We start from the raw sequence: 27155 nt of genomic DNA, 5'->3' as shown, positions 1-27155 counted from the left end.
TAATCGTTTCTACAATAAGAAATACATTAAATAGACTGTCCTTAATGCATTAATGTTTGCACTGTGATGCAATTTTCACTGTATTAACTTTATCGCTGGCTCCACAGCTACATTTGCACATGCATAATGACTCCTTCAAAATCTATTATGGCTTCAAAGGTAGCATGAACTAAAAGGACAACTCTGGCATCATCTTCTCAAAGATGATGAATTTTAAATAAACTGGACTAATAGTAACCAAAGTATTGATGAATTTAAATTTCCAAGGAAAACACAGAAAAGAGTCTTTTTCCCACAGGAAGGATCAGAGTATTTCCACCACAAAATTCCTCTTCTATGCACACAGTATAAAAATTAATAAATGACAGCTGTACAAACTAAAAGAGAGAAGACATATTTTCTGGTGGACAAAATTGTATTTGACACATTGGCAAAATTCTGTATTTCGGACAAAAAGAATTTCCCCACAGCTATGCCTGAACACAGAAGAAAGAGCAGCTGAGCCTCTGCATGCCTTAGGAGTTCACCCTGCCACAGAATCTGTTCCAGAATCCAGCCCTGGATAATCAGATACATTAAAAAAAATAATAAAAAATAAAGAAAATTAAAAAACCCACAAATGTAACAGGCCAAGAAGAAGTCCTGCACCTGAAGTGCAGATTTTTTTCCATTCCTGATTACAAGTCAACCTCCATGCCTTGAGGCTGTGGCAGCCAACAGAAACAATCTTTTAACTTGACAGGAATTTTCCCCAAAAAACACAAAAGACACTAATGCTGGTTCAACTCTTCCCGTTGCAGAGAGGCACCATTTCAGGGTTTTGCCCCCACAGATGTAGATATTTAAGAGAGCTCAGCATCCTCTGCAGACAGCCTTTAAGGAGCAGGTCCCATCCCCTCTGTCCCTCCTGAGAGGAAAGACTCTCTTACACCAGGCTCCTGTAAACAGAGGATTTTTCTAAGCATGGAATGCCATGAATTTCTGAAGCCTGAAGATCTCCTGCCTCACCACAAGGAAGCAAAGGACAGATATGTCAAGTGCAGAGTCACGATGTGCCTGATGTTTCCAAAGTCAGGGGATGAAGCCAATAAAAGGAAGAGCTCTCTGCAAAGGTATCGATCCCCTGACTAGTTTCTGGTAAGCGCAGCAGAGACAGGGGCTGACAGTAATTAGAGACTTACACACTGGGCTGGTTTCGAACTCGAACCTTCGGCTGAAGCCCCCGTAGCCGGCAGCTGTCCGGGCTCGGATCTGGAAGACGTACGCTGAGCCTGGCTTCAAGCCATCCGCCGTAATCGCCGTCTCTTTGGACTTGATGATGGTGTAGCTCGTCTCCTGGTCCTTTTCCCAACACCCCCCCAAAAAAACACAGAGTTCAAACACACAAAGAGTGGCTCTCAGAGAAGACAGACTCTTAACAACCCCCAGAGAAACACTAGAGAAGATGACTGAAGCATGCATTTTTGAGGATTTCTTCCTCAACCCCACCCCCCCTCCTCAGAAGGTCCTTTCTGCAATACAAAATGTAAGATCTGATTTTCTCTTTTATAATCAATGATTCTAGGAGGCATGAAACTGGCATCTGCAGTAGAAGCAGCTTTCCATGGCTCGGGATGTACATGGCCTGGGGCAATGGAAAGGTTTATCATACAGAGACCAATCCCAAGGCACAGGGAAGATAAAACAAGCCCCGTTGCCTTAAAAAAGGATTTTGATTTACACCAAAAACGGCTTCCCAGTAATGTAAGTAGGCCTAAAAGAGAATAATATATTACACACTGTACAACTTTATGCCTGCATTTCTACAACCACCAATTAGACCTTGGGAAGGGAATAATAAACCAAAACTGCAGGAAAATACCTAATTTTTTGCACTGTTCTTCTGAAGCAATGAACTTGAAGAAAAATTGCTGAAATAAATCTTCATCTACATCAGTTTCTAATGTGAAACAGTTCCAGTTCTTTGATTAAAATTTTGTTGAAATGCTAAGTAATTACTCTTAGAATTATTTACTGTAACACATAATCTAGACAAGAGCTCATAAATTAAGGTCTACAAATTTGGAAAATGCTTTTTATTTACCATATCCTCTCAGATTCAAATTATTATGAGCTAAACCAGAGTTTTTAGCAGTTTCTTACCAAGATTTCTGGATAGCTCTTAGAATCTGAGCTCATTTTCCTTTTTGCTTTTTAATTTAATGGCCAGCTTCCCATAGACAGCAGTATGCCTGGCTAAGGCACTGGGAATTTCTTACATGTAAGATTACAAAATTTCTCAATTGAAGCCTGTTTTGGAGAAATGTGTACAGACACACACACATATCTGCCCTTTTTTTCTTATTAAGGAGTGATCCCTCTTATAGGAATGAAAATCTGATGAAACTCAGTTTTCCCAAAAATTTAATATAAATCATTCTTGTCCCTTGGAAATGAATGTGAATTTACCCTTATAAAGGGCTGAAAACAGAGAATATAAATTATAGTAGCAACAAAGAAAAAGGATTAAGGGTAATATCCCCAGCCTATCTCAACTACTGGTTAAAAAGCAGTAAGTGAATATTAGGTCCCATCTTTGCTTGTATGTCAGCCAATTAACTTTTCAATACACCCTTGGCTTCTGCAAACACTTGGACTCTTGAGCTTTTCTATGAAAAACACTAAGCTTCACTCTCAGCCTGAAGCAAATAAATCAAGAGAGCATAAACTTGGACTGGCTGGAGCTACCTCTCCACAAAGGACTCACTCTTGAAGAACTATCTGCTGAAGCTATTTGAGACTAGTTCTGGACTACAAATACAAGATTTTAAGCCCCCTCTCCTGCCAATTTGTTTGAAAACCAACTAAGGAAAATGAAGAAAAACACAATTATTTTCACTTTAATTATTTGCTTTATCTTTTTTTTTGGTTTCTAAAAGCTATTCTCCCCAAGCCATTCCATGGTAATGATTCAATGTACCCCAAACGTCACTCAAACAATTTAATAAAGTGATTTAGTAATGGAATATTTCCAGCAACAAAATAACATGATTCTTGCTGTGTACTTTAATCTTCAGCCCTATTTAAGTCGCTCACATATCTATTTCACAAGCTCCTTCATATGCAAAAATATTGTTGATTTTATTTTGATGGAGAAGATTTATGAAATTCTTTCCCCTGTTTGCATGGACTGCTTGAGCAGGTCCTTCCCATGGCCAGAGAAGGAAGACAGAAGGAGTAAGGATCTAGTCCTGGTCCATGTTGAGTGATGCCACCTGGATCACAGACAGAGCTAATGGAATATCTTCCATAAAACAGAAATTCAATTCCCCTAAAAATTTGAATTGTGACTCAATTTCATTATTTTCTTGTTATTTCTTGCTTTCATATAGAAAGCCTGGATGTTTCTGAGGAAAGAAGTACACCTTACAATTCCACGTAAGGCAAAGATATTGCTATTTGGTCAAATCCTGAAAACCTGATTTTTGGAAATTAAAGGTTTCCAGAGATTTAACGGCATATCACTCAAAATATACTACTTTGATAAAGTGCATTTGTAAGCATTTTTATTTAAATGACATTAATTTTGCAGAAAGAGAACAAGTCACCATATAAAATGAAGACTAGGAGAGGCAAGTTTTGTGGGGAGACTGCTTCCTCTTAAATCGAAAGAGGTGGAAAACCTGGGTGAGTTTTTAAGCCAAGACGCCCTTCTTCATATCAGAGCATATACAATCTCTCTCCACAACCCCCTTCTCCTCTCCTTTCACAGTGGATGGAAAAATCAAGTGAGAAATTGAAATACCAAAGGCAAGGGATTGCCTGATGCTTCTGGGTGGAGACACATGCTCAGTCCCCAACCCCTTCTATTTTTAACAAATGAGCAGTATCTATCCTAATGTGATAAGGCTGGAGAGGAATCTGACACACGGATTTAATGTATTTGCTCAAGAGAAGTGGCACACTAATGGAAAACAACACCCTCTTTTCAAGTCTTCCTAATCATTTACTGCAAAATCAATCTGACATTGATTTACGCATAAAATCTCTCCGTTCCCTTCCATGACTCAAATAATAATAATAACTAAAAGACGAAAACAATGAAGAGAAGGTACTTGGGAAGCTCAGCAATCAGTCCATCACACCTTTTCAAAATATTTGATTTCGTATTCCAGGATGATGCCATTGGGTCGATCTGGCTCCTGCCAGGAAAGGGAGATGCTATTTTTAGTTATCTTCCCTTTTTTCACAGTACTGACTGGAGAAGGTGCTGCAAGACAGGAGAAAAACAGAAAAGACGAAAACCATTGTTAGTAAGATGGTCTGCCTCAGCCAAAGTCAAACTCATCAGTGCAACCTCATATGCAAGACAATCCTTAGCTACTGCAGATCAGTGGGGTCTGTTTTTATCTGGGTGGTGTTTGCCCATTTTTAACAACTGGACTTGCACAGATTTGCAGTAGCATGATCACCAAGGCAAAGTGGAAACATGAACTATTATCAAAGCTTACAAATCAACCCCATCTTTTCAAGCAATTTTCAAACACATCAGCCCCACACCTTCTCTTTTTGAATGTGTCAAGGGTCTTTGTTATCAGAATTGCATATTGATTATGTTTTGCTTTATTTTGCCTGCTTTCAAGGCATATATTTTTCAGAAGACCTTAGGTTACATGGGCTCCTTAACTCTTTTTGGATTTTAAGTAGTTTAAGCCTAGGCATCTTTCAGCCCCCTCCCTCCAGAAGCAAGGAATATTACAACCTTTATAATTCAATTGCTCTCCATAAATATCACTGGGGTGTTATAGCTCACATAGTGATGCTAATTCCTTGCAAATGGCAAAAGATTTTAATGGCAATCACAGTTCGGAAGTTCTCTGTGTGCTTGGGGAAGCCACAGCATGAGAGCAGCCATACCAGCGCTGCTCATTATCTTAAGATGCAGCCCTGAAAGGTTATCTGTCCTTTCCAGCACACATGTGCATCAGAAACAGGCTTCATCCTTTGTATTCAGTCTGATGTCTGCAGAGACTTTTTAAGTTGTGGTTGCTGCCACCCCTGCCAGCTCTCTAGCAAAAGTTGCTATGGGCAATGCAACCCTAACACCCCAGGTATTTCATGCCAGTGATTAGGAAACAACACTGAGTGAAAAGAAAAGGGGACGAGAGAAATTCATAGTCTCCCATTTGTAGGGCCCAGAGCAGCTTCTCCAGAGATAAAAATAGGCCATGCCTGGATGAGGGACTTTAACTCACCCTCCACACAGGCCAGCTCCTGCAGGGATGACAGGAAGCCTGAGGAGACCCATGGCAAAGACTTTTGTGGCCATATGGGGAATGGCATGCAAAAAGCAGCAGCAAACAACCGTATTTCATCTTCCAAAATGTATTTGCAACTATAGAAAAAAATGTCTTCTATATGTAGGACTAGCTAATTATCTTAACACTATAAAAACCACCAACCCATTAGGTAAAATAAAGACAACAAATACATTGATTTTTCCAGGTCTGATTTTAAGCCGAAGAGTAAGGGAAGAGCTCCAGACAATTATTCTTGGACTGAAGGCTAGCAGCAAGACTTCTCTGTTATAGCAAGTTCCCACATCTCAGTCTTGCTTCAGCCCCAGTTTTTTACACTCCTGTTTACTTTCCCCACTTGGCTCTTGAAGGAACCTGAAAGGTGCTGGCTATCTCCATACTGTTTCCTGCTGGAGAGCTGGCATCAAGCTGTACAGACAGTGTTTGCTTTTCAACTGTGCATCCACCACTGTGCTCACAACTGCTCCACTGAGCGAGTAAAAACCACCTTGATTTGAATGATGATCGTGTTATTTATGCAGGCACTGCATGGTGATCACCAACAATTTTTCATCTGCAAAAGTCACCTTACCTCTCCCTGACTGACGTCCTCTACAAGTTTTTGGGCTATGTGAAGGCAAATAACAACCTAAATACAGACTGCTAAGGTGGTAAAGGAATTTCCATTAATCAGCCCAGGTGCCTAAATGTGCGCTGTGCATGTGTGTGCACAGCAAGCTGAGCTGTGCACATGAGACACGCGATCTGTGCACACGTGCATGGTCAGATGTGCTAGCTCAAAGAAGTTAGAGCAAGTAGTGAGCTCCATTAAAACAGAATGAAGCCCCTTCTGATACAAGGGAGCTACACAGTTTTTAGGGATGTTGGATAACAGCCTCGCTGTGTGGTGATGGTGCCAAGCAAAAGGAGATTTCTACAATCCTTGTTAAATAGATGACACCGATCACTTATTGTGAGCCTCTCAGATGCTACCATGCACAGGGAGGAGCCACGAAAGTAATCAGAAAAAGGGACCTGTGCCCTCTGGGACTGATCTCCAATGCCCCCAAATCCCTGCAACACCTATCCCAATGCTTACAGAGCTGGCAGCCAGGTCTGGCAGGATAGAGAACATCAGCGTTGAGCCTTAAACCATTTTGAACTCCGATTAGCAAAGGTAAACTTGAGAAGAGCAGTGAGGGGAGACATCAGCTCTCCCTGGTATTGAATGACTCTCAGGAAGGTGAAAATCATGCAATTCCCAGTATCAAAACTGCCTGATCAAATAGTGGTTTTTTCATCCACTTTTTTGAGGTTTCCTGAAGTGTTTATAGGACTGAGGCTCACAAATCAAAAAAACCAGAAAAAAATATAAGTGCTCCCAAACTCTGCTACAAAACCTTTCCCTAAGAAGTTCAAGGCAGTTTAGCTCTCCTTTACGTGCACCTGCATAGTATAACACAAAATGCACCACCAGCCACCCAGACATACCCATCAAACTTCATACACTCCTAAAACAGAGAATTTTCTTTAAAGAGCGTGTGCAAAAAGCTTGGCTAGTGAGCAGCTTTGTGTACTTAAATCTCTGGGTGTGCAAGTCTCTAAAATGTTCAATTGTGGCTCATAGAATGCTCTGCTTTACCGGGAAATGGAAGATAAGAAAATGAGTAACCCAACTCTCAAAGTAAATTAGAAGGGGAGTAACCACATCCTTTTTGAATCTCCTTCAAAAGAAGTGTTAAAGTGTAACCGTGAGATAAAGGCCAATTAAGTAAATTCAATAAATCCCAGCGGTGCTGGCATGATACAGCAGCCACTCTGCATCCTCAGTGCACAGAGATTATGATGCTCTGAAGTGAAGGAAGGAAGGTATAAGTATTTTAGAGTTTTCCTTGTCAAACAAAATGTAATCCAATCCAGGCAAGTGGACAAAGTCTGCAATCATTCCATCTTAAAAGCCTGCAACTGGATACTGTGCTATATGATCTCAGAAAAATAAAAGGATTACTTAAGACTTGCTTTTCAAAGGTCACTGCTTCTGCAAGGGCAGCATCCTCTTAACAGAAAGAAGTCAAACCACAGAGCCTTTCCATTTGGAGTACAACATGTGAAAAAATAAATTCACGTAAGAGTCAAGATATATAAAGCTGTAATATCTCATGTTTCTTATGTAAGCAGACAGAAGTCTTGTTCAAATCCCTGCTTTGACACAACAAAAGGTGGATGTACATGAATTGTTCATGTTCTGCACATATGCATTAATTTCTCAGCCACACAGTCAAGATCAAAGAAGGATATTACATCATTTATGTTTATGTTTGCCATTTATGAAAACAGCCATGCATGTGATGAAAGCAAACAGAAGATGTAACAAGGTGTGAAATTGCCAATGTACATTTTTGCTTTCCTGAGACCAAAAATTAATCAGGAAACAAAGAAAAGCATAGAAAACTGATTCTTCCTTTTAATTTTTTTGTTCTGTTTCTAACATTTCTTAAGAAGAGTAAAGGGACATAGCAAATAAATTAATTAAAGTTTCTGCAGAAGACACGTCATTAGTCACATCCGAATAACTACAGAAAATTATTTCACGAGGAACAGACATTTTAGGACATTGTTCCTCTGCAACCTTTGATAATGACATTAGCACTGAATTAGCCATCTAGGCACCAAAGGCCATATTTACAACATACTGTACTGTGTCCCACTAATATCTAACATACAATAATGCTTAGTGGAATAAAATGCTAATTATATTTTAAGAGAAACTAATGTTATCAGATGAACAACCACTGTACCAAGACAAAACAAATAATCCAGTTTCTACTTTTCATGGTCTATCTAATGCTCTCTCCAGGCCAATTACTTTTGCCTTGGTATTTTTCACTCTGGCAGAAACAACAGCTAATGGCTCCCCATCTCACTCAGTCCCAAAGCCATAAGCTTTACCTGTTACCATATAACCAAACAGTTATGTCATAATTAATGCACTTAATAAAACCAGGTATAATTGAAGAAAATAAAACCTGTATTAGTCGAGTAACCACAAGACAAGTAACTCTGGTTTCACTTCAAAAGCCTGGTATATTGTAATTTTTCACTCAGTTTCTAATTTATTTTTTTTTTTCTCAGGCCTCTGGTGACTGAATTTAGAGTTTGAAGCAAGACTTGCCTTGTTCACCAAGTCTCACTAAAGGCATTGCAAAATTGCATCTGGCTTCAAGCAGTAGGATAATTAAAAAAATATATATAGATATGTTAGTTATAATAGAAACACTGCATGGGAAAGGAAAAAAAAATGCTTTCACTGTATTATCACTTGACATTTTTGCATGGGAACTCTTAGGGCAGGTTAACACCCAGTGGCTCTCTTGAGGGTACTTTTACTGTGAGTATTACACCTGGGTCAGAACTTAGGATTTAAATCATAACTTGACTTTTGTTCTGCATTTTTTCATATCCCCAAGTGTACTCAAATTTGATAATGGATTTTAAAACTCTTTGTCCCTTAAGAACAAATGGCTGCAAACCATGCCTGGCTAGTTGGGCAAACAGACTGGGCCCCAAGTTTGCAGGTGCTTGCAAATGTTTTTCAACTGAGTCCAGGAAATGAAAGGTCCTTGTACCCAGTAGCATCAAATGACATTTCTATTCTATCTGAGATCTTTTGTGGGATTTCAATCCTGCACAGGCCCTAAATAAGGCAAAGAGGTAAATTTTAGCCCTAGGATCAGATTAAATTCAAACACCTTGCCAAGTAGGAGCCAAATCCTAAAATATTGTTCATATATGGAGATCATCTTCTTTTGAATGATTCTTCAAGGTGTGTCTTGTGTAGATGGGGACTTCATGTTAGTCCTTTTCTAAAAATATTAAATATCAAATTGAGAACACAATCTTCAAATTGCTTTGGCAACGAATACAAAATATTTCTTCACAACTTCTACATCCCAAGATGATCCCCTGAGGTGCCAGGTCTTAGATCTCTTGCCAGTCTGAATGGACATTTTGAAAGCCTCTGAAACCTGAGATGCCCTGATCTGTACCTTGAAACAAAACAGGTCAAACAAGAGAGGGGAACCCAACTGAAGCACTCCATGGCCCTGACAGAAGGCAGGGCCCCTTTTTTGTAACATGAATCCATGACTAACCCTAGCAACCAGATCTATCTCATTTGGAAAAGGGTGATCTTTCAGGTGGCTCCCATCCAGGTCCCTGTGAGTTCCTTAAGCTTGACACCAGGACTCGACACCCAAGCTGGTGATGGCCAAAGTGCTCCCAAGACCTTGCTGCCTCGCAGCTGGATGGAACGTTGGGTTCATGAAAAGTGAAACCCCAACAGGTGCCTAATCGTGCTGAAGAGCCTGTTCTTTCTTTGAAAAAGTTTTCCTCAGGTAACTTCTCTCTAGGCTTCTAATCCTTGCACCCAAGATACCAGGAAAGCACCTTCGCTAAAGGCAAAGAGAGCAGTATGGACGCTATGGTTCTGTGGACACTACTAACCCAATGCTTTCAATTACCAGCACTCCCACTACAGAGAAGTGCTCTTGTGCTGGTAGACACAAACCAGAAAAAAACACCTTCAATTCATATTCACATTAGTGAAATAACAGAAGTAATCTGCATGCAGGGATGATGGTTCACCTCTTGCTTCTGATCTCTGTAACAGCTCAGGAGATCTGCCTGGCTATTCACCAATGTGATCTAAGGCCTCAAGATTTGTGCGCCCCAGAACCCACTGTTCTTGCAGTAATTACAGTATGTTTAGGGGAAGTAGAGGCATGTGTGTGCACTAAATTCAGATAATTCAAGGCTTTCTTTTCTCTGAGTATCTCCTAAAGGAGCTTGCAAAAGGAATCAACAAAGAGAGAAAATAGAGGAAACCACAGCAATAAGCTAACATCAACTGACCCACTCAAAAGGACCTACTGCTTCTTATGGTGAATCTTTAGATGAACATTCAGTGATATTTTGCTGCTCTTGTAAAATGATATTAAAAAAACAAATAGCAACAAATGCCTTGCTGCATGTGAAAAACCACTACTGAAATCCTCCCTGCAATAATTTGTTATAAAAATGAATCTGTAAAATGTTCTTTGTTTTTAAGACCAAGTTCTGATTATTGACTTGTAAATTATGAAAACAAATGCACAGCTTTAAATGTTTGTATGCAGTCTTTTCCTCTTAATCAAAATATGTTGTTAATTGTGAGACAGCAGGACTCAACACATATTCCCCAAAGGACAGTGGATGCAACCAATGAAAGCTTTGCCATTCACAAAATATTTTGCCTTAACAAAATATTGCTACGATTCATGTACCTAAGTGCCTGCATTTGTGGAGGCAACTCAGGAAGGCGTAGCAAATCTCACCTCTGGCACTCCTTTCTCTATGCCCTCTTGCTGACTGCATGGAAGTTTCCAAAATTCACTGCTTATGCCACAAAGCAAGCAAGTAATTTCTAAAAAAATCTACCATAAGGAAGTTATTTTGTGTCAGGGCTATCATATATTAGAACTCCAACAGGATTACAAGCAGAGCCTAAAGACACCACAAAATCTAGGCACTAAGCTACAGAGCCTTTGGGGTAAGGCTGCCTTGTCATTCCTCATGCACACACCACCCCATATAGAACAGAGCCAGAATATTTAATGATACCCATCGTGTATCACTGCCATCTCAAAGAAACACATAACCTTTGGCAAGGCTGTTAAAAGCACATGGTATCAAAAAATAAATTGGATTCTTGCCATTTGCCTTCTGTTTACAGAGCTGCACAGACATGCTCTCGGCTCCTGCCAATCATGGATGACAGACGTGCACTCCTAAAGAATGGAAGCTGCCTGCAGATCCACAAAACTTGCAGGCACAAGGCCTGAGGAAAACATGACCAGATATCACAAGAGAAAATGGTGTAATATCGAGCACGCTCATCCCAAAGGTAGGGGAAGTATTACCTCCAGCTTGTTCATCAACAAACACATTCAAGTCCTTAGTAGGAGTACTGGTATACAACAGTTCTAAGGAATTTTAAGGACTCTGTATAATGAAGGGCACCACGATCTGTAACATCAACCAAGGTAATTTTTTTTCCTCTTGAAACCTGGAGGTTTGCAAAAACTCACCTATATTTTGCAGGGTGCAAAGTCCCTTTCATACAGCTATAGGCTGTATAGAAAAAATAATTTTTATAATTGGCCTGGCAAGACTATAGCTCATTGTTTGAGAAACTTTTTTTCAATTGCCAAGCCTAACATACATCCATTTCTATTTACAGCAGCATCAGCCCTGTGTCCTGCACAGCCAGTTCCTGTGAAGCTGCAATTTATCGTGATCCTCAGAAGGGAGAGGGAGACATTAGGGCATCACAGGTTGCCTGGGCTCAGGAAAAAGAGGCTTCCCTGATGTCCCTAGCAGGTACTTGCATTCAAGGCCAATGTGTACCTGAGACAAGTATTTGTTGGAGCAGGGAAGAGAGGTGTGAAGAAATATCTTCCTATAGGGTGCAGATCCACAGGAAACTCCAATACTTGAGTTTGTTTTTCTAGCACCTCTGGAAATCAAGATAGTAAGTTCTTCTGAAAGCTGGGAACAGTTTGTGGTTAAGACCAGAGTTAGATTTCTTCACACCACAGAAAAGCTATAGTTCCCCTATATTCCATTAGTGGTTTAGTTGTGAAGCCTAAGAATAAATACTATTGACTTACAAAACTCCCATAAATTCACTCCTAGCAAGGTGATAAGGACTCCAGCTCTGATCCATCATAGCATTTTTTGGAAAATGTTTAATTTTAAGTCCATGGGCACTACCACTACTGTTGCCATTTTGCTGAATTGTAGCCACAGCATTTTGCCATAGAATTCTCATTATTGAGTACATTTATAAGACTAGCTTCCACGACACTTACCAAGGAGTGCCTTCCCTATCTTTAGTAACCTAATATCTGATTTGCATTTAAGCAAAAACTTCCTTTTAAAAACCACATGCCATTAAGAACAAAACACAGCCAAGCCATAGCTACTGAATTGAATGTAAAATGTGTATGTGCCTGCTCCCTACCATCTCACCATCTTAATTCCTAAATTGGCTCCTTTCTTCATACAAGATTTGTTGCATCCTTTTTCTGCTGTTATCAAGCTCTAAACTTGGCAAATTCATGGACCATTTTTAAACTGTGTGGGAAATTTCCTCCTCTGCCAAGCCTGCCACTCCGTGTGATACAGCAATCAGTCTTGCTGATGAATTCTAACATTAAAGCCAAATTACTAAACACTCTAGTGAAATCAGGGGCAGGCAAATTAATTCATTACATTTCCACTTGAAGAACAGCTACTGAAAAGGTGCATCAGGTCAGAGGGAAAAATAGGCAAAGTCCTTAACTTCCAGTGTAGCTTGTTTTAGATTTCTGTGGTATTTGGTCCCTCTGAATACCACCACCGTTCTCATCTCGCCTCTCATTCAGAAATGGGAGAAAAGCATGAGCTCACCACTTGTGACAGGACCCTGAGCTGGACTTTGCAGAACCACAGTCCAGACCTCTTCCATAAGTGAGTTCCCTACTGAAGACTGGAAGGCTTGAAATATAATTCTTAAAGGCAAATAAAAATGTATCAAACTGGTAATACTAGAATCAAACACCTGTAACAGTAAAACCTCAAAATTACTAGAGCTGAAATGGAAAGGTATATGTGCCTGTGATTATATGAAACCCTTGTTTTGAGACTGACAATGGCTTTTCTAAATCAGAGCAAATGCTGCTCAGGCTCCTGCATTTAAGGGAAATGGCAGACAAAAAAATCTAACAGATCTCATCCTTGCCGCTAGCTCAGATATTCTGCCCAGTCTTCTGGCACTTAAGTGTGACCACAGGCACTGTCAGTCCTAAAATCTCATGTTCCAAACTTTGAGATTAAGCTAACTACTAAAGTCAGCACAAATCCAAGTTTTACTACAGGTGCTTGGGAAAACACTTCTTGGTACTATCAAGGGAAATTTGTGTACCTTCAGCTTCTCCTAAAGGGTAACCTATGCATTGTGAAACATGGGAGCATTTTTGGAAGGAAGGAAGAAGATGTAGCTTCACAGAATCACAAAATGGTCTGAGTTGGAAGAGACCTAAAAGATCACCTAGTTCCAACCCTGATGACATGGGCAGGGACATTTTCCACTGGGCTACCTAGAGCCTCATCCACCCTGGCCTTGAACACTTCTAGGAAGGTCACAACCACTACTTCTCTGGGCAGCCTGTGCCAGGGCCTCAACATCCTCATCATAAAAAAAACTTCCTTGTATCTAATCTGACTCTACTCTCTTGTAAGTCTAAAGCCATTATCCCATGTCCTATCCTTAGAAGCCCTTGTAAAAGTCACAGATTTCTTGTAGGCCCCCTTTGGGCTCTGAATGGTGCTGTAAGGTCTTCCTGGAGCTTGCTGGCTCCGACATCAAGCTGGTAGGAATGGGATGAACTGATTTTCTTCTCCCCTTTAAGTCAGCAGACTGTGACCTCCCTGTGCACCCTCCGCACACAAACTGTCACACCTCGCCCTGTTTCCCCTCCTGGTCACCCGCAGTTCTCCCTGGGGCTGCTCTTTTTGGCAGCGGCTACTCCTGGCTCCACCAACTCATCAGCTGCTCCTGTAGAAGCTGTGGGTCCTTCTGGTGGGTGTTGGCAATCCTCAGGAGTGTCCCTGGCTCAGTAAACCTTCCCAGACATCTTGATGCCCTGTTTTGCTGTGGAATGCACCTCCTCTGGGCCATTTGCTTCGGCAAGTCCTCAGCCCATGGCTTCCCAGTAGGCAAAGGGATCTATCAGGTCCTTGGGGAGAAGGAGGAAGCACTTCATGGAGCTCCATTCCGTGCCCCATTCTGAACGTCAGGAAAAACACAGTGTATTTTTATGGAATCTAAGAGGGAATTGGAGAAAACCCACAAGTTAAGAAAGCTACAAGCAGAGACTGCTCTGTCCTGGGGAAAAGGAGACTGAAAGAGAACATAAGTCTCCAAATAAGTAAAAGGCTGCTATCTCTGGAGCACGACAAGCATAGTATTAAATTTAGGAACAGCTTTCTAAGGACAAAAATAAAGAAGCACTGGAAAAATTCACCCAGTGAACCTGTGGCATGTGTGGAGGTTTTAAAGGAGGTTAGATGAGCACATCCTGAGATCCTTCCAGACACAAGGCTCTATACAGACACCTGGCTATCACAAAGTAAGTGATAAAAATAAAAAGGATCTTGAAAGGCAGAGATCCAAGAGATATATATTTAGTGCCATTTACCAGCTGGCTCGTTTGTGCCTGGAGACGTTAGGGAAAAATCTAAATTACTGCAAGTGGCTAGTCACACAAAAGGATGGCACTGGGATAAAAGCATCAGACCAGAGCAAACAATACTCTGCTTTCCCGCTCTGCCAAAGACTCCTAGCATGACCATGGGCAAGTCACTTCATCTTCCCATGCTGTTATTGTGCAATGAAGATAACAATAATTCTTTTATCTCTATAGACTTGAGGGGCAGGAACTAACTATTCAGGTGCTGCCAGCACAATCTTTGCTTTGGCCTGCAGGCACTGCTGTAAGGCAAATAAAGAAAAGAAGGAATACCTGCAAGCATTACTCCTGACAGTTGGCTTCTTCTATTTACATCATAAGCAACTTGGTGATATCACACTGAGCTCCAACATGGAACAAAACCCCTATGTGAGGTGACAAAGAGGAAAATTGTGGGGAAATTTGTGGCAAAGGCTTGTTTCCATAATTTAATAACTGTTCCAACCTATGTTTCCAAGTAGAAGCACTAGTTCTGTGCTTAAAGACAGGCACTGTGCAAAATTGCTTTGCTGAGGCAAAACTGCAGAGATCACAACTGAGCAACACACGCTTAAGATGAACATCAGCCTTTCAAAGGGGATAAATGCAGCTGCATGTGAAAGCATGGCTTTTGACTCTCCCATCCTGCAGAGGCACCACTTTTCTGCGGGAAGCAAATACAGACTCTTCTGACAAAATACAGCAGGCTTTTCCAGTCCAGTTAGTTTCTGAAGGTGTTGATAAGGATTTAAAGAAAACTCAAGAATATGCTAGAATGGTTCTAACATGAAAACCCAATTGATGGACTGTAAAGGGACTCTCTAGTCCAATTTTTCCCCTTACTGCTGGCAGGATATGTCCTAAGCCCTTGTCTGCTTAACTGGGTCACCACAGGCTTTGAAGGTCAGGGAAATGCAATGGTACCAGAAAAACAACCTGAATATCTGAAGGTGGGATTGCCATCGAGAAGCTAAATGGTCCCAATGTTTCAAATGGTAGCTGCACCTGCAATGTGTAAATGGACAGGTCTTTAGCTCTTCCTCTTCATCAGAACTGTGGTCAAACAGATTGCTTTCTGCAACATGATACTCATCCCGATCTAAACTGGTTGGTGGCTGGTCATCCCACAACAGCATTTTTCACTGCTTTGTGGGTATGACTGATGAAAAATTAGGCAAGATATATGCACACAAGGTAGCAGGGAATTTTCTGCCTCTTTGGCTTTCATTTCTGATAGTGACACTCTCTGAAGCATCAGAGGAAAAAGAATGTACCACAAATTCAAATTTTAGATCCATCTACCTCCTTGCTGTGAAACAAAACCTTCAGTACTCCTGAATATTGCTAGGAAGAGGCTTATAGGAATCAGGCAACCTACTGCTTCAAAGTAAATGCATTTGTGCAGCTGCACTCTCTAACGTATCCTGAAGTTTTGGTGATATTTTCTCATTCAGCATTCCCACGACATTATGGAAAGATGGAGGAAAGAGAAGTTTCACTGCATCCAGATTTCTCTCTTGGTTCACAACCACTGTAACAGGACCACAGATTTGGTTTTGGCAAGTTCTCCTTATAGTGATCACTTGCTTCCCCTTCAGCTTTGTGACTGTTTGAAGAGAAAAGGGCATTTCAACATCAGTCACTGTGGGTTCCTCCTTCTGAGGGGTTTCTTAGCTCTCTTCTCCAACTTGGACCAGGGGATGACTTGGCTACACCTAAGGAAGTGCCCTTCCAACTCTCTCATCTTCATCTTTATTCAGTGTGTGGACTAGACCACCAAAAACCTCACCGAGGAATTAAAATACATATATGTATGTCTTCACAGATGCAACACATAAAACACTTCCCTGTTTGGTATCACCCTGCACATTTGTGACTCTCCACTAACCAACCTTCATGCTGCAAGTGCTCATTGCATCTAGTGGCTGGCTGAAATTGTGCCTTGACGACGTCTGAAAGTAGTCCAAACAGCAGATGACAGGATGGCATGGCTACTAGAGCTCCCTGCACAAATACCAGCTGCTCACAGCCTGTACCCTTCGCAGGTCTGTGATGACGTTAGCTCCCACTTGCTCTTGGAAAAAAGCAGCTTACAGCACGACTGAGAACTACCCACCCAGTACAGATGGGAGCTCATGAAGGTTTTCCTTCAGACAATGCCTTGAGTCATCCACAGGAGTATCATCTCAAGATCAGACATGTACAACAGTTTGCATGGGTCCAGGGCTCAGGCGGTTTAGATTGAAGAGACAGAAATCAAACCATATGGGTTCTCCATTATTCTGTTCCCCAGGTTGTTGCCTATTAGCATGACTCTCCCTAAATGTTCCCTGCATAAATGTGAGATTATAACAGTTAGTGGCATTAAAAAATATGAATGATGAATGCTGTGCACCAGGCAGGATGATTAAATAACTATGTGTAGATTCTGGGGCGTATTAGCTTCTCTGCCTTCTGACATGATAATTGATCCTTCCTAACCTATAGCAGAAACAAAACAGAGATTACCCCCTCTCAAACAATTCCGCCTCTATTCTCCTTTGTTCATTCCCCCTGCCCCTCCCTCACACATGGGGGAAGCCCATTAACTACCTCTAACTGTTTTTAATTCAGTGGTATTGAAAATGGGATCCTAGCAATGCACGTAATTGATCCCGTTTCACAGGACTGCCTTCCAAGGAGCAGCAAAGGTGAAGCATTCACATTATCAAGGTCAGTGCAGTGAATGCAAGAATAACAAAGACTTGGATTTGCATCAGGATTCAATTACAGTGAAGTATACAAATGTTGCTAGACTGCCCCCTCCCCCCCCAAATGAGAAGTACTCTAAGAAAGCTATACACAGCTAAGCAGAATTAATAAAAAGAACAACGCTTAAAATGGTTTCGTTAAAACCCTAAACAAATACAGTGGACTCAAACAATTTGTTTTATGTTCATTTGACTTGAATTCGTAAATTTATAGGCAGCAGGTAAAGCAAGATAATTTTAAATCAATATACCTAGATCTTAAAGCCAAAAGAGATCATTTAGCCCTCCCACAAAACACCACTGACTTTTCATCTTCCTTTAAATCAATAACAATTCACTCCTGAGGGCAGATTACCAAACTTCACCACACAGTGACTTGCTGCCCCATCATGCCACTTGGTTAAAAAAATAAAACATTTTAAGAGATAACTGAACTTTGTTCTAGAAATTAGTACTGAAGAAAAAAATATGTTAAAAAAAATCAATACAACAGTTACTGTCTGAAAACATGAAAAAGAAAAGGACACTTTTAAATATAGATATACACACATGCACACTTCCATAAGCCACACAGAAAAATAATCAAGAAGGGCCTGAAGAGAAAGTGTAGTTTTTAAAGCTGAATGTCCCTTGAAGACTGCCAGTAAATTTCCAAGCAATTTGGCAACATTTATCAGTTCATAAAAATTATAAAAAAGCCCTATTTTAAAAGGCCTGCAGATGCTGAACTATCACATCTGATCAGTGGGAACTGCCCACATGCATTTTTATGCTGTACAGCACTGCAGTGTTCAGAATTCAGCTCTGTGGATTACCCTCCTATGGGCCCGTTTCTATCAGTGAAGAATGCATCTGAGGAAAGAAACAAATTTTGCCCAGTGTTATCATCCACTTGAACTATCACATAGCTAAGAAAACAGGAAAAAAAAAAAAAAAATCAATCCAGTCATTCAACTGCCAAGCAACTGCTTGTAGAGGTGTATTACTTTGTGTGGCATTCAGTCATTTCATTTACTGTATTCCAACCAAAATTACTCAAGCCATTAATGCCGGTCCAATTTTTTGTGCATCACTCTGATAAGAACTTCATGTTACTTACTTCCTTCTACGGCTAAATGAAAGGAATGCTGACCACACAGGCACATCTTACCATGTATCTCAAGGAAGACACTGCTATCATCCTTGCATGGTTTCCAGTGGCTGCTTAGTCTTGTATCTGCTGCATAAATGTGGACCACAGGTTCACTCTGGATCACCAGGATGCTGTTCCTTTTAAAGCTGCTTGAGCTAGCTGCATTCTCTCTCTTTTGTTTATTCTAAGACTATGGCCTTTAAAGTCTGGATGTGACATTTAAAAGGCACAGTAAATGCCATATTCTTTCTCAACCATGAATCTTGTCTAACACAGCAGTATATTATGATCTCAGTGATCTAATTCTTGAGATCATCTCTTTACCAACAAGACCCAGGATGGGCACTATGATAAAGCCCTTGGAACGCAAAAAATACCTCAGTCAGTGACCCAATAATAAATCTGGTGTTCTCTGCTTCATCTTTTCATCAGTAAGGCATGTCAAATCATCTACTACAAATATATACTGAAGTGACCTGGGCAAAAGGATTTTCAGAATGTGGGGAAGACACTGTACTGACAAAATAACAAAAATCAAAATGATGGTATTTCTATGCACAAGATAATCTTGCTTCTTCAATACCCTGGAGGAAAAAAATATGTTTAGAGCCAAAATTTCTAGAGCCCAAACAGAAACACAAGAGCAGCTGTGAAGACATCCAGAGAAAAAATTGTGATGATTAAACCTCCCTGAGATATCAGAGCCTTCCTTGCATTTGTCTGCATGAGAGGCTACTCACCAACTTCATCAAAAATAGCTTCCATACATGCAAGACAAGAATTTGATCCACTGTGGGAAGGCAAAATATAACATATCCCTCCAGGTTCTGAATTAGCCAAAGCAATGAATGAAACAGAAGACCACTTGGGCCTACGGTCAGCTGCAGGTTAACACAGAGAAAATCTGCCCTTCCATTTTGGAAGAGTTCCTATTTATGGTCTTGTACTTCAGTCCTTCATCAGGAAGGACTTGGATTTACACCCAGATTCAATCCCTAACACCCTGCATTCCTGTGCAGAATTCTAAAAAGCAGTCAAGAAACGTGGGGACTAAAGGAAGGAGGCAATAAGTTACCTTCATGGCTCTACCACAGCAAAGCAGTGTCACTAGACCCTGGTGACTTTTGGTGGCTTCCTGGCCCTGGTTATGAACTGTTGGGTGACCTTGGGAAAAATCACTTCACTCCTTTTTGCAGCCTATAAATGCAAGTGCAGGAGGGTCACTCCCACTGCTCACAAAGCACTACGAGGTTCGCAGTTAACATCTGCTGCAGCAGCACATACACCCTCATCTTTGGTGGCAGCCTCAGCCTGTGGCTGAAACAATCTCTCCCCTGAGATCTTACTTGCCCATCCCTTCCCAAACACATTTAATTAAAAAGCCCTAAGTGATGAGTTTCTAGCTATGATCTTTTACTGAAAATCATCTTCCTTGGCAAGTTGTTCCTATTTTATTCCTAAACACAACTTCCAGACTTGCTTATTTCTGCAACATGCTGCTTCTACCCATACTTTCTTTGATGGGCTGACAAGAGAACATGTTTAATTCCCAACAACAATTTTTCCTATTCAAGGTGGCAGAGCCCCACGCCTGTGACGTGTAACTAGGGTTACTTCACAGGCCTTTTCTCAGAGGCTTCCAAAAGTCAAGGTTTCTCTCCTCCAATGCTGGTATGTAGAAATACCCTGCACAACAGAGCACAAATGGAACACTACTCCCTCCTGGACCTGACCACTTTATTTATGTGTTTAAATAAAACAGGCAGAGGTGAATATCTCAGCAAGCAACAGATGAACCTCTGGAAATGCACAAATATCAGGAACCCACAATATTATTGCAGCAGGGCTATGGAAACCATCTGGTGCCTCTGCAAGCACCCTCCTGCCTCCTGATGTTACAAACACTTGGATGATGGGAGCATCTCTGACAGGCTCTTAAGTCTCCTAAACTAGATTAATCTACATGCAGCATACAGCAAAGCTACAGATACCTCCTAATGGTCTGAAGTGCCAACTTCCATGATAAATATATGCATCCTATGTGCAATTATGCCTGTATCTTAATAGCATTGAGACGGCTGCAAGATACTAATTACCAAATAAGAATTTGGCAATTATACTCTATCATACCTTCTTCCTGACATAGCTACTTTTAAATAAACAAGGATTTGTTTCCAACATCACCGAAGAAAGAGGAATTTTATCCTTTGCTTTGTTCTAGCTTACCAAGTGTGATCATGGAATTAAAGAAGAGAAAAAAAAATTCCATTTGCTGAAGTACTGCTATTGCTTCACTGAAGCCATTTCATTGCTGCTTAAGAAACACTGTTAACCTTTTAAGCAATCAGGGGGAGAAACGATGTTACCTGAAACAAAAGCAATCTCACTAGGTAATCCATCCTATTATCCAGACAGAATTTCAGTGTTTGTCATGAACTGTCTGCAGACTTACCTTTACTTTAATTACCAATACCACAAGATCCAAAGTACTGCCCGTTTGTCTAACGCTGATGTGTTGTTAGACAAAACCTCTTACCTGCATCATCTGTGGAAATATTGGCAAACAGCTTACTCCACAACAGAGGAGCTTCTTTCTGAGGCATGTGAGAGGGATGTAATGAGAGAATTGTGCCAATGCCACTCAGACATGGAGACACTTGCAGTGTCCTTGCAGGCAAAGTCCCTGGTTTACTACAGTGAAGAGGGAATTAAACTAGTGGTGAGCAACTGATACATCTCCCCTTTCAATTTTACCTCCTGACATAAACATAAGTGGGCATCATGGTCATTTGCATAAGAAGCTGGTTAGGTGAGATTATAGCAAGGATAACGCAAACCAGTCCAAACCATTCTATGATTCCAAACGTGAGAGTCCGCAGCAATGTGAAAGGACAGCAAAATTTTCCCACTATTCATGCAGCATGGGGACAAATACTGTGATCAGTCTCTGACTGCCTTTTCTGGAGTGCTGTTCTAAGACACAGTTAATGAATTAGCAAAAAAAACCCAAAACCAACCAACAAAAAACAGCCCTGTATCACAGCAATTGCAAATGATCTTTGCCTTCCATTGTGGAAGAGGAGTAACAGAGGCCTGTGTTTGACCCCTTTATATGCATTTTGTGTCTGATGGGGAGGTGGAAGGGAACTTGGAGTAAGCATCTACAAATACAAGCGTGCAAATGATGCCATGATATACAGCTATCTTGTTTACCATAATCCTTAGCCATAGATTTATCACCGTGCTCTTAACACATGCTGTACATCTTTTCATTCATCTTCTCATCCCTACTTTCCCTTCTAATTGGAACTCAGTCTGTGAAATGTAATTAAAGCTCTCATAAATACTGTCAGTAAGTGCACCCTTTTTCATCCAAGTTACTACTAACATCTTGGAGGAGACCTCATCAACCTCTGATAGAATACAGACTAATGTATCTTCTCACACACCTCACTCAGGATGAGGAAGTCAATCTTCCCACCTTCCAAATAATTAAAGTCATCCACATTATGTACTTTTCCTTCATTACCTCCCCCCCTTCTCTGACAGATGTATTACCCTGTCATCAGCTGCTTTCCTTTCATCTAATTTATTCTGTTTCTAATCACTGAGCAAAATCCAGTACTTTTGAGAAGACCTGGAGTCCTAGGCATCAGTTCAGTACCAGGTTTCTTATATTAAAAGACAGCACTTTCAGCTCTCCTTTAAGAGGGATTATTTCCTGCAATCTACGGAGTTTATTCATGCCTGGGAGTGAAAAAAAATACCCTTTTCCATTCGCAGTAAATGACTGTGACATTAACAATGAAATTCAATGGTACTTCAAAGACTCCTATGGGCCCTAAAGGTTGTGCAAGGCAGCCTGGGGACTGAATAAAGCCCAGTTAACCCAACAGGTGGCTTCATTTGCTCTGTGAAAAATAGCTGCTGCTTCTCTTGGAGAGGAAAACACTCCTAGACTCAGCCAAACAGCAGCTGTAAAATCATCTGACTTGTGGCATCTCTAAAGTTCAAGCACCCTTTTGGCTGCTGTGCATGCCAAAGCTCTCCTCCTGCTAGGGCAAAGTGCACAGAACTTCCATGAGCCACTGGTTCATGAGCCATGTGCGTGCCTCGTGCCCAGAACCATCACTTCTATGAGGCAGAGATGGAGACAGGGAGGCAGGAGACCTGAGAGTTCCATACTTCAGATATGTGGATATTCTCCCATCCAACCCCAGGCACCTGCCTGGGGCTCAGCCGTGGGGACCAGGGAGCAGAGGGCTGTGTGAGCCGCGGGGACCAGAGAGCCTGACACAGCCCTGTGCAGTGATGCCCCTGGCTGGGAGGCAGCCACCTCACCAGCCCCTGGCAGATGGGCTCCTGATCCAGGTTAAAAAGTTGGAAAGAGGCAGAGAAACCAGGAGGAGCCCCTGAAATCTTTGCTAAAGTGCTCAAGGGGATAAACACAGTGCCAGGTCTTTAGCAGTTTATTATTGCTATCAGTTGATTTTGTTAAGTGCTTTTTTTGGACCCTCATCAATGAACAGCTGCCAAGCTACTCTAAATACTATTACTGTCAGAGGCCAAATAAAACTCAACAGTATTTACTGAACAGGTAACAATTGCTCTCTTGCTAGATTCCAGATCAAAACGATCAAGATTTTAGTTACATTTAATCACATGGGCACTGGAATTTGTAGCAGCTTGGAATAGACACTGTCACATTATTAACAGCTCCCTTTCTAGCAGACAAAGCACAGTTCACCAACCAGATGTATTGAAGGCAACACCTTGCACTCAGCTGGACTTGGATCAAAGACTGTCTCTCCAGACAGAAGGTGCAAAAGAGAAAAGGAGGAAATTTTCACTATTGCTAGCAATTAAGACTGGGAGCAAATAGGCCCCCTGACACACTTTTCCCCCGAGCTATTCAGCACACTTTAGCTCACTAAATGCTTTGGATAAATACTCTGCTGATATTGCTATCTTTAATGCTGCAGTGAAACTGAAACCACAATAATACTGAAACCAATTCGGAAAAAGTAACCCCAAACTCAACAGCCCATCTCCAGTGGACTCTGGCCAGCCTCTCTTTTCTGCTTTCAAGTTGGTTTGGCAAACAGGTTAGGAAACATTTCCAATGCATCTTAGGGCTCCAGCCCGATGGGAAGAGTTCAGCAGGGGCAAGGAGCAGCAAGGAGAGTCCCAGTCCTGGTGTGTGTCCTCTAGGCTGTCACACCACACCTCCACATCTCAGTTCCTCCATCAATGAACCAGGTACCTGAAAAAACCTCACTGATGAAGGCAATGCATAAAGTTTTAGGCATCAAAATAGCAATTTACTGACATTAGGTATCCCTTCCAGTGATGCTGTATCCATCAGGTCTGCATACAAGAAAGCTGAGCAAACTTCCATTTATTTGTGTATCAACCATGTATTTAACTTTCCCATTTTGTCCTGAATGAAGAATGGGATATTGTACAAACTGAATTTAAAACAGTAGTTCTCATTCACTGACCAGTATCAGAAGATAGAGTAAGAGTGCAAGACCACAATAGATGCACAATTGTTACTAGAGCACAAACAATATTATCAACTGACTACTTCATGGGGAATATTATTTTGCTTTGTAGAGATGTTCTGCAGGGGTTGCAAATAGCACTCAAAGCCCTCAGGGCTATTTGACTCTGGCAGAAGTCCCCCTTGAAGCTTCAGCCAACATGTAGCAGAGGGTTTGGTGCAATACCTCTGCAGAAGGCACTGGGCATTTTGTCCTTCATGCACACCCAGCTTTGCTAGCTGCTGTCTGCAGTTTTGGAAAAGGTGGAGATGGGTCTGTGTCCTCATGTGCATCCTTACCCAGTCATCCTCCAGTTCCCTTCCACATCCTTGCAGGGGCCGAGTTGTACCTGGGACAGAGTGATGTACAATAAATTAAATAACCTAGTCATTTCTGCAGTGATAGTCTTCCAGTTTACTGAACTGGGTGAGAGCATCTCTCTGTGGAAACTCTCCTTGCATGGCCAGGTGTTTAAAGACTCAGATCGTAAGTCTCCAGCAAGGTCAGCAAACAATTTCATGCTCTTGGTGCCACCCCTCAGGGGAACTAGGCAGAACCATGGAGTTTCATGGCTTAATGAACCAAGGCAGGAGCCCATAGTGGGGAAGGTAGAGCTCAGGAGATGACAGGATAATGGTGTGGTGCAGATCAGCCCCCTGTAATAAGCCACACTTATTACAAGCTGAACTGTGTGGAAGGCAACTCAGGAAATAGAATAATTAATAATCTACTTCGCTGAGCAGCACTTTCTTTCCTTGGATCGAGGCAGACTGCAGAAAGTTGGAAAGAAGCTATGAAGAAATGGCACACAGGGTCCCACAAACCCTTGCAAACTGAAGGAGGAAGGGCAAACCCAGTTTTCTGATTCAACATTTACCTGATTCAACTTTGCTTTCTTTAATCTCATGTAGGGGCAGAGAGCAAAGATGCACAAGTTTTGCACAGCAGGATGCAGAAGCATGTTGGGAAATTGGGCTGTGTATTCCTGGGAAGGCAATAAACAGTGCTAGTGCCCTCCACTAGCATTTTCCACCTAATTATCCAAATTTGCTTTTGAGGCATTGTTCTCTCTCTGCAGAGATGCAAAAGGTCCCTTGTACCACTTGGCACACCCACCACCACTGGCCAAAACCCACAGGGCAGATTTTGTCAAATGCATAAGAGAATTTGCTATTTTTTTCCTTCCATTTCCCCAGAGCAGCACTCTCTCCAAGACTTGCCAAAGCACTTAGAGGATCAGTCCAGCGTGGCCAGCCCCTCTGCACAAAGAGCAGCGACTCGCCCCAGTTTGCTGCATTGCAGCAGAATAAACCCTCGCCCAGCACCACCACAGCCAGTGGGTCCTCATCAATTCCTACAGGGCCTTTTGATCAGAGCCTGTGTTCTCAGAAATTGTCAAGCCTGAAGAAACAGGAAAATAAATAAATAATAACACTTTCCTTCTGGTGATTTCTATTATACTGATCTAGCCAGAAACCCCCATCGGTTACTTGCTTTGATCAGGACTGTTCCTCCAGGACCAGGAGATGCAGTAAGCATTCCATCACGCTGGCAAAAGAGCACATCTGAAGCGTGTTTTAATTAAATCCTCCCAACTCTTGAGCTTTTTGTAGTATTTGCATGTAGCTGAACTTTGGCCCAGCTGCTGTGGAAGAAATATCATTCATTGCTAGGTTGTCTGGCACTTTAGTGCTACTCGTGGCTCTTCAGATAGAGCTCTCCCCTCCCTGTCCCCTTGTCCCCCCCATAGTGGGGAAAGTAAGCTGGGAAGAAGTACTAGCCAGCTCTACTACTTCTATTACATTAGCCCTTTGTAAGAAATACAAGTGCCAGAAGCAGCATTTTGGAAATCTTTCAAGGAATGAGCAAGGGGTTTGTTGTTGAAATACATTGTAATAGCAATCACAACAGAAAATGTGGAAAGACATTCCAAGCCTCACTGAAACAACATCTCTCCAATGAGAAGCAATCCAGGGGAGAAAAGAATTTCAGCCTGATACTGTAAAATACTGACTAGGAACCTGTGATTCACACACATTGAGAGCTGGAGTTCAGTTCTGATACAGCAAAATCCTTCCTGGGATGCAGAAGGCAGCCAGCTGTGTGGGTGCAGACACTGGGCAGAACAGCAACTAAGGGGAAAAAGAATCTGGCCATATGAACAAATAAATATGACAAACTGCTTATTAAAGAAGGCTCATGCTCACTGCAGAAGAGAATAGACAGCAGGAAAAAGGAACCAGAGAAGTGCAGGGTGGCCTTGCAGCACAGAGAGCCACTCTCTTCAAATGTGGGCCCAGCTAGGCAGCAATTTGGCACAAGAACATGAAGAGTGAAAAGCACCTGAACTATCTGAGCTTTATCAAGTTGTCACAGATACCCACATAAAACAAGGGGGGGTAACCTATGTGTTCTGTCCAGCAAGTGTCCTGCATGTTCAAACACACACAGAATCACTGGGCTGGAAGAGATCTTCATGATCACTGAGTCCAACCCATGCCCTAACACCTCAACTAAACCATGGCAATCTCAATTAAACCATGGAACACACACTGCCATGTATGTACTTACACCTTCACACTCCTACAAAATCATTTTATCAGCCTGGTGGCTGCATGGGAAAGCAGAAATGCCCTGTGAAGCTGCTGTACCCTAAGCAGTGTTTCTATAGCGCAGCTCTCTCAAAACACAACTACTGAAATGCAAATGTTCAAACTCCTCTGTTTCCTCCACTGTTTTATTTAACTTTTGAGGGAGATTACTATAAAGAGCTTACTTGGTTTGGTAAAGAAACTGCAGCCAGAGAACAAGTGGGTTGTTTATTAAATGCCTGCAAGCCCACTGCTATTTCTCTAACAGCATTGAAAGTATTTTTACATTCTTTTTTGGCTATTTTGAAGTCCTGATGTCTTAGGAGTACTCTCATAAGTATCATTTATGGAGACTTAAAAATGTAAAACTATTGTGAATGCTAAAATCAGAGAAATAATGTATCAGGCAATGGAGCTATCAGCTTGCAGACTGAGATTAAAGAGCTGAATGGGATTTTATCAGCAGTGAAATTCAAAAGCAACATTCATGGGGGCAAAAAGTAATCTATAAATTGATGTCACCTGGGCAGTGAAACCATTTCAGATGCTTTACTT

General features: G+C 41.5%; 1 protein-coding gene across 10 annotated transcripts in view; it reads right to left on the bottom strand.

Annotated features, from left to right (window-relative positions):
* The window catches only part of EPHA5 (EPH receptor A5), a 210898-nt gene that overhangs the window by 65166 nt on the left and 118577 nt on the right, over positions 1–27155 (bottom strand). For all 10 annotated transcript variants that reach the window (XM_058837670.1, XM_058837668.1, XM_058837669.1 and 7 more), the window contains 2 exons: positions 4125–4249; positions 1182–1341 (listed from right to left, as the gene is read on the bottom strand). In XM_058837670.1, the coding sequence (XP_058693653.1) occupies positions 1182–1341; positions 4125–4249 (285 nt within the window). The remainder of the gene's footprint in view (positions 1–1181; positions 1342–4124; positions 4250–27155) is intronic.

The sequence above is a fragment of the Poecile atricapillus genome, chromosome 4 (assembly GCF_030490865.1).
Source record: "Poecile atricapillus isolate bPoeAtr1 chromosome 4, bPoeAtr1.hap1, whole genome shotgun sequence".
Classification (NCBI taxonomy): Eukaryota; Metazoa; Chordata; class Aves; order Passeriformes; family Paridae; genus Poecile; species Poecile atricapillus.
The sequence above is the reverse complement of the archived record's forward strand: the minus strand, read 5'-3'. Positions and strand labels throughout refer to the sequence as shown.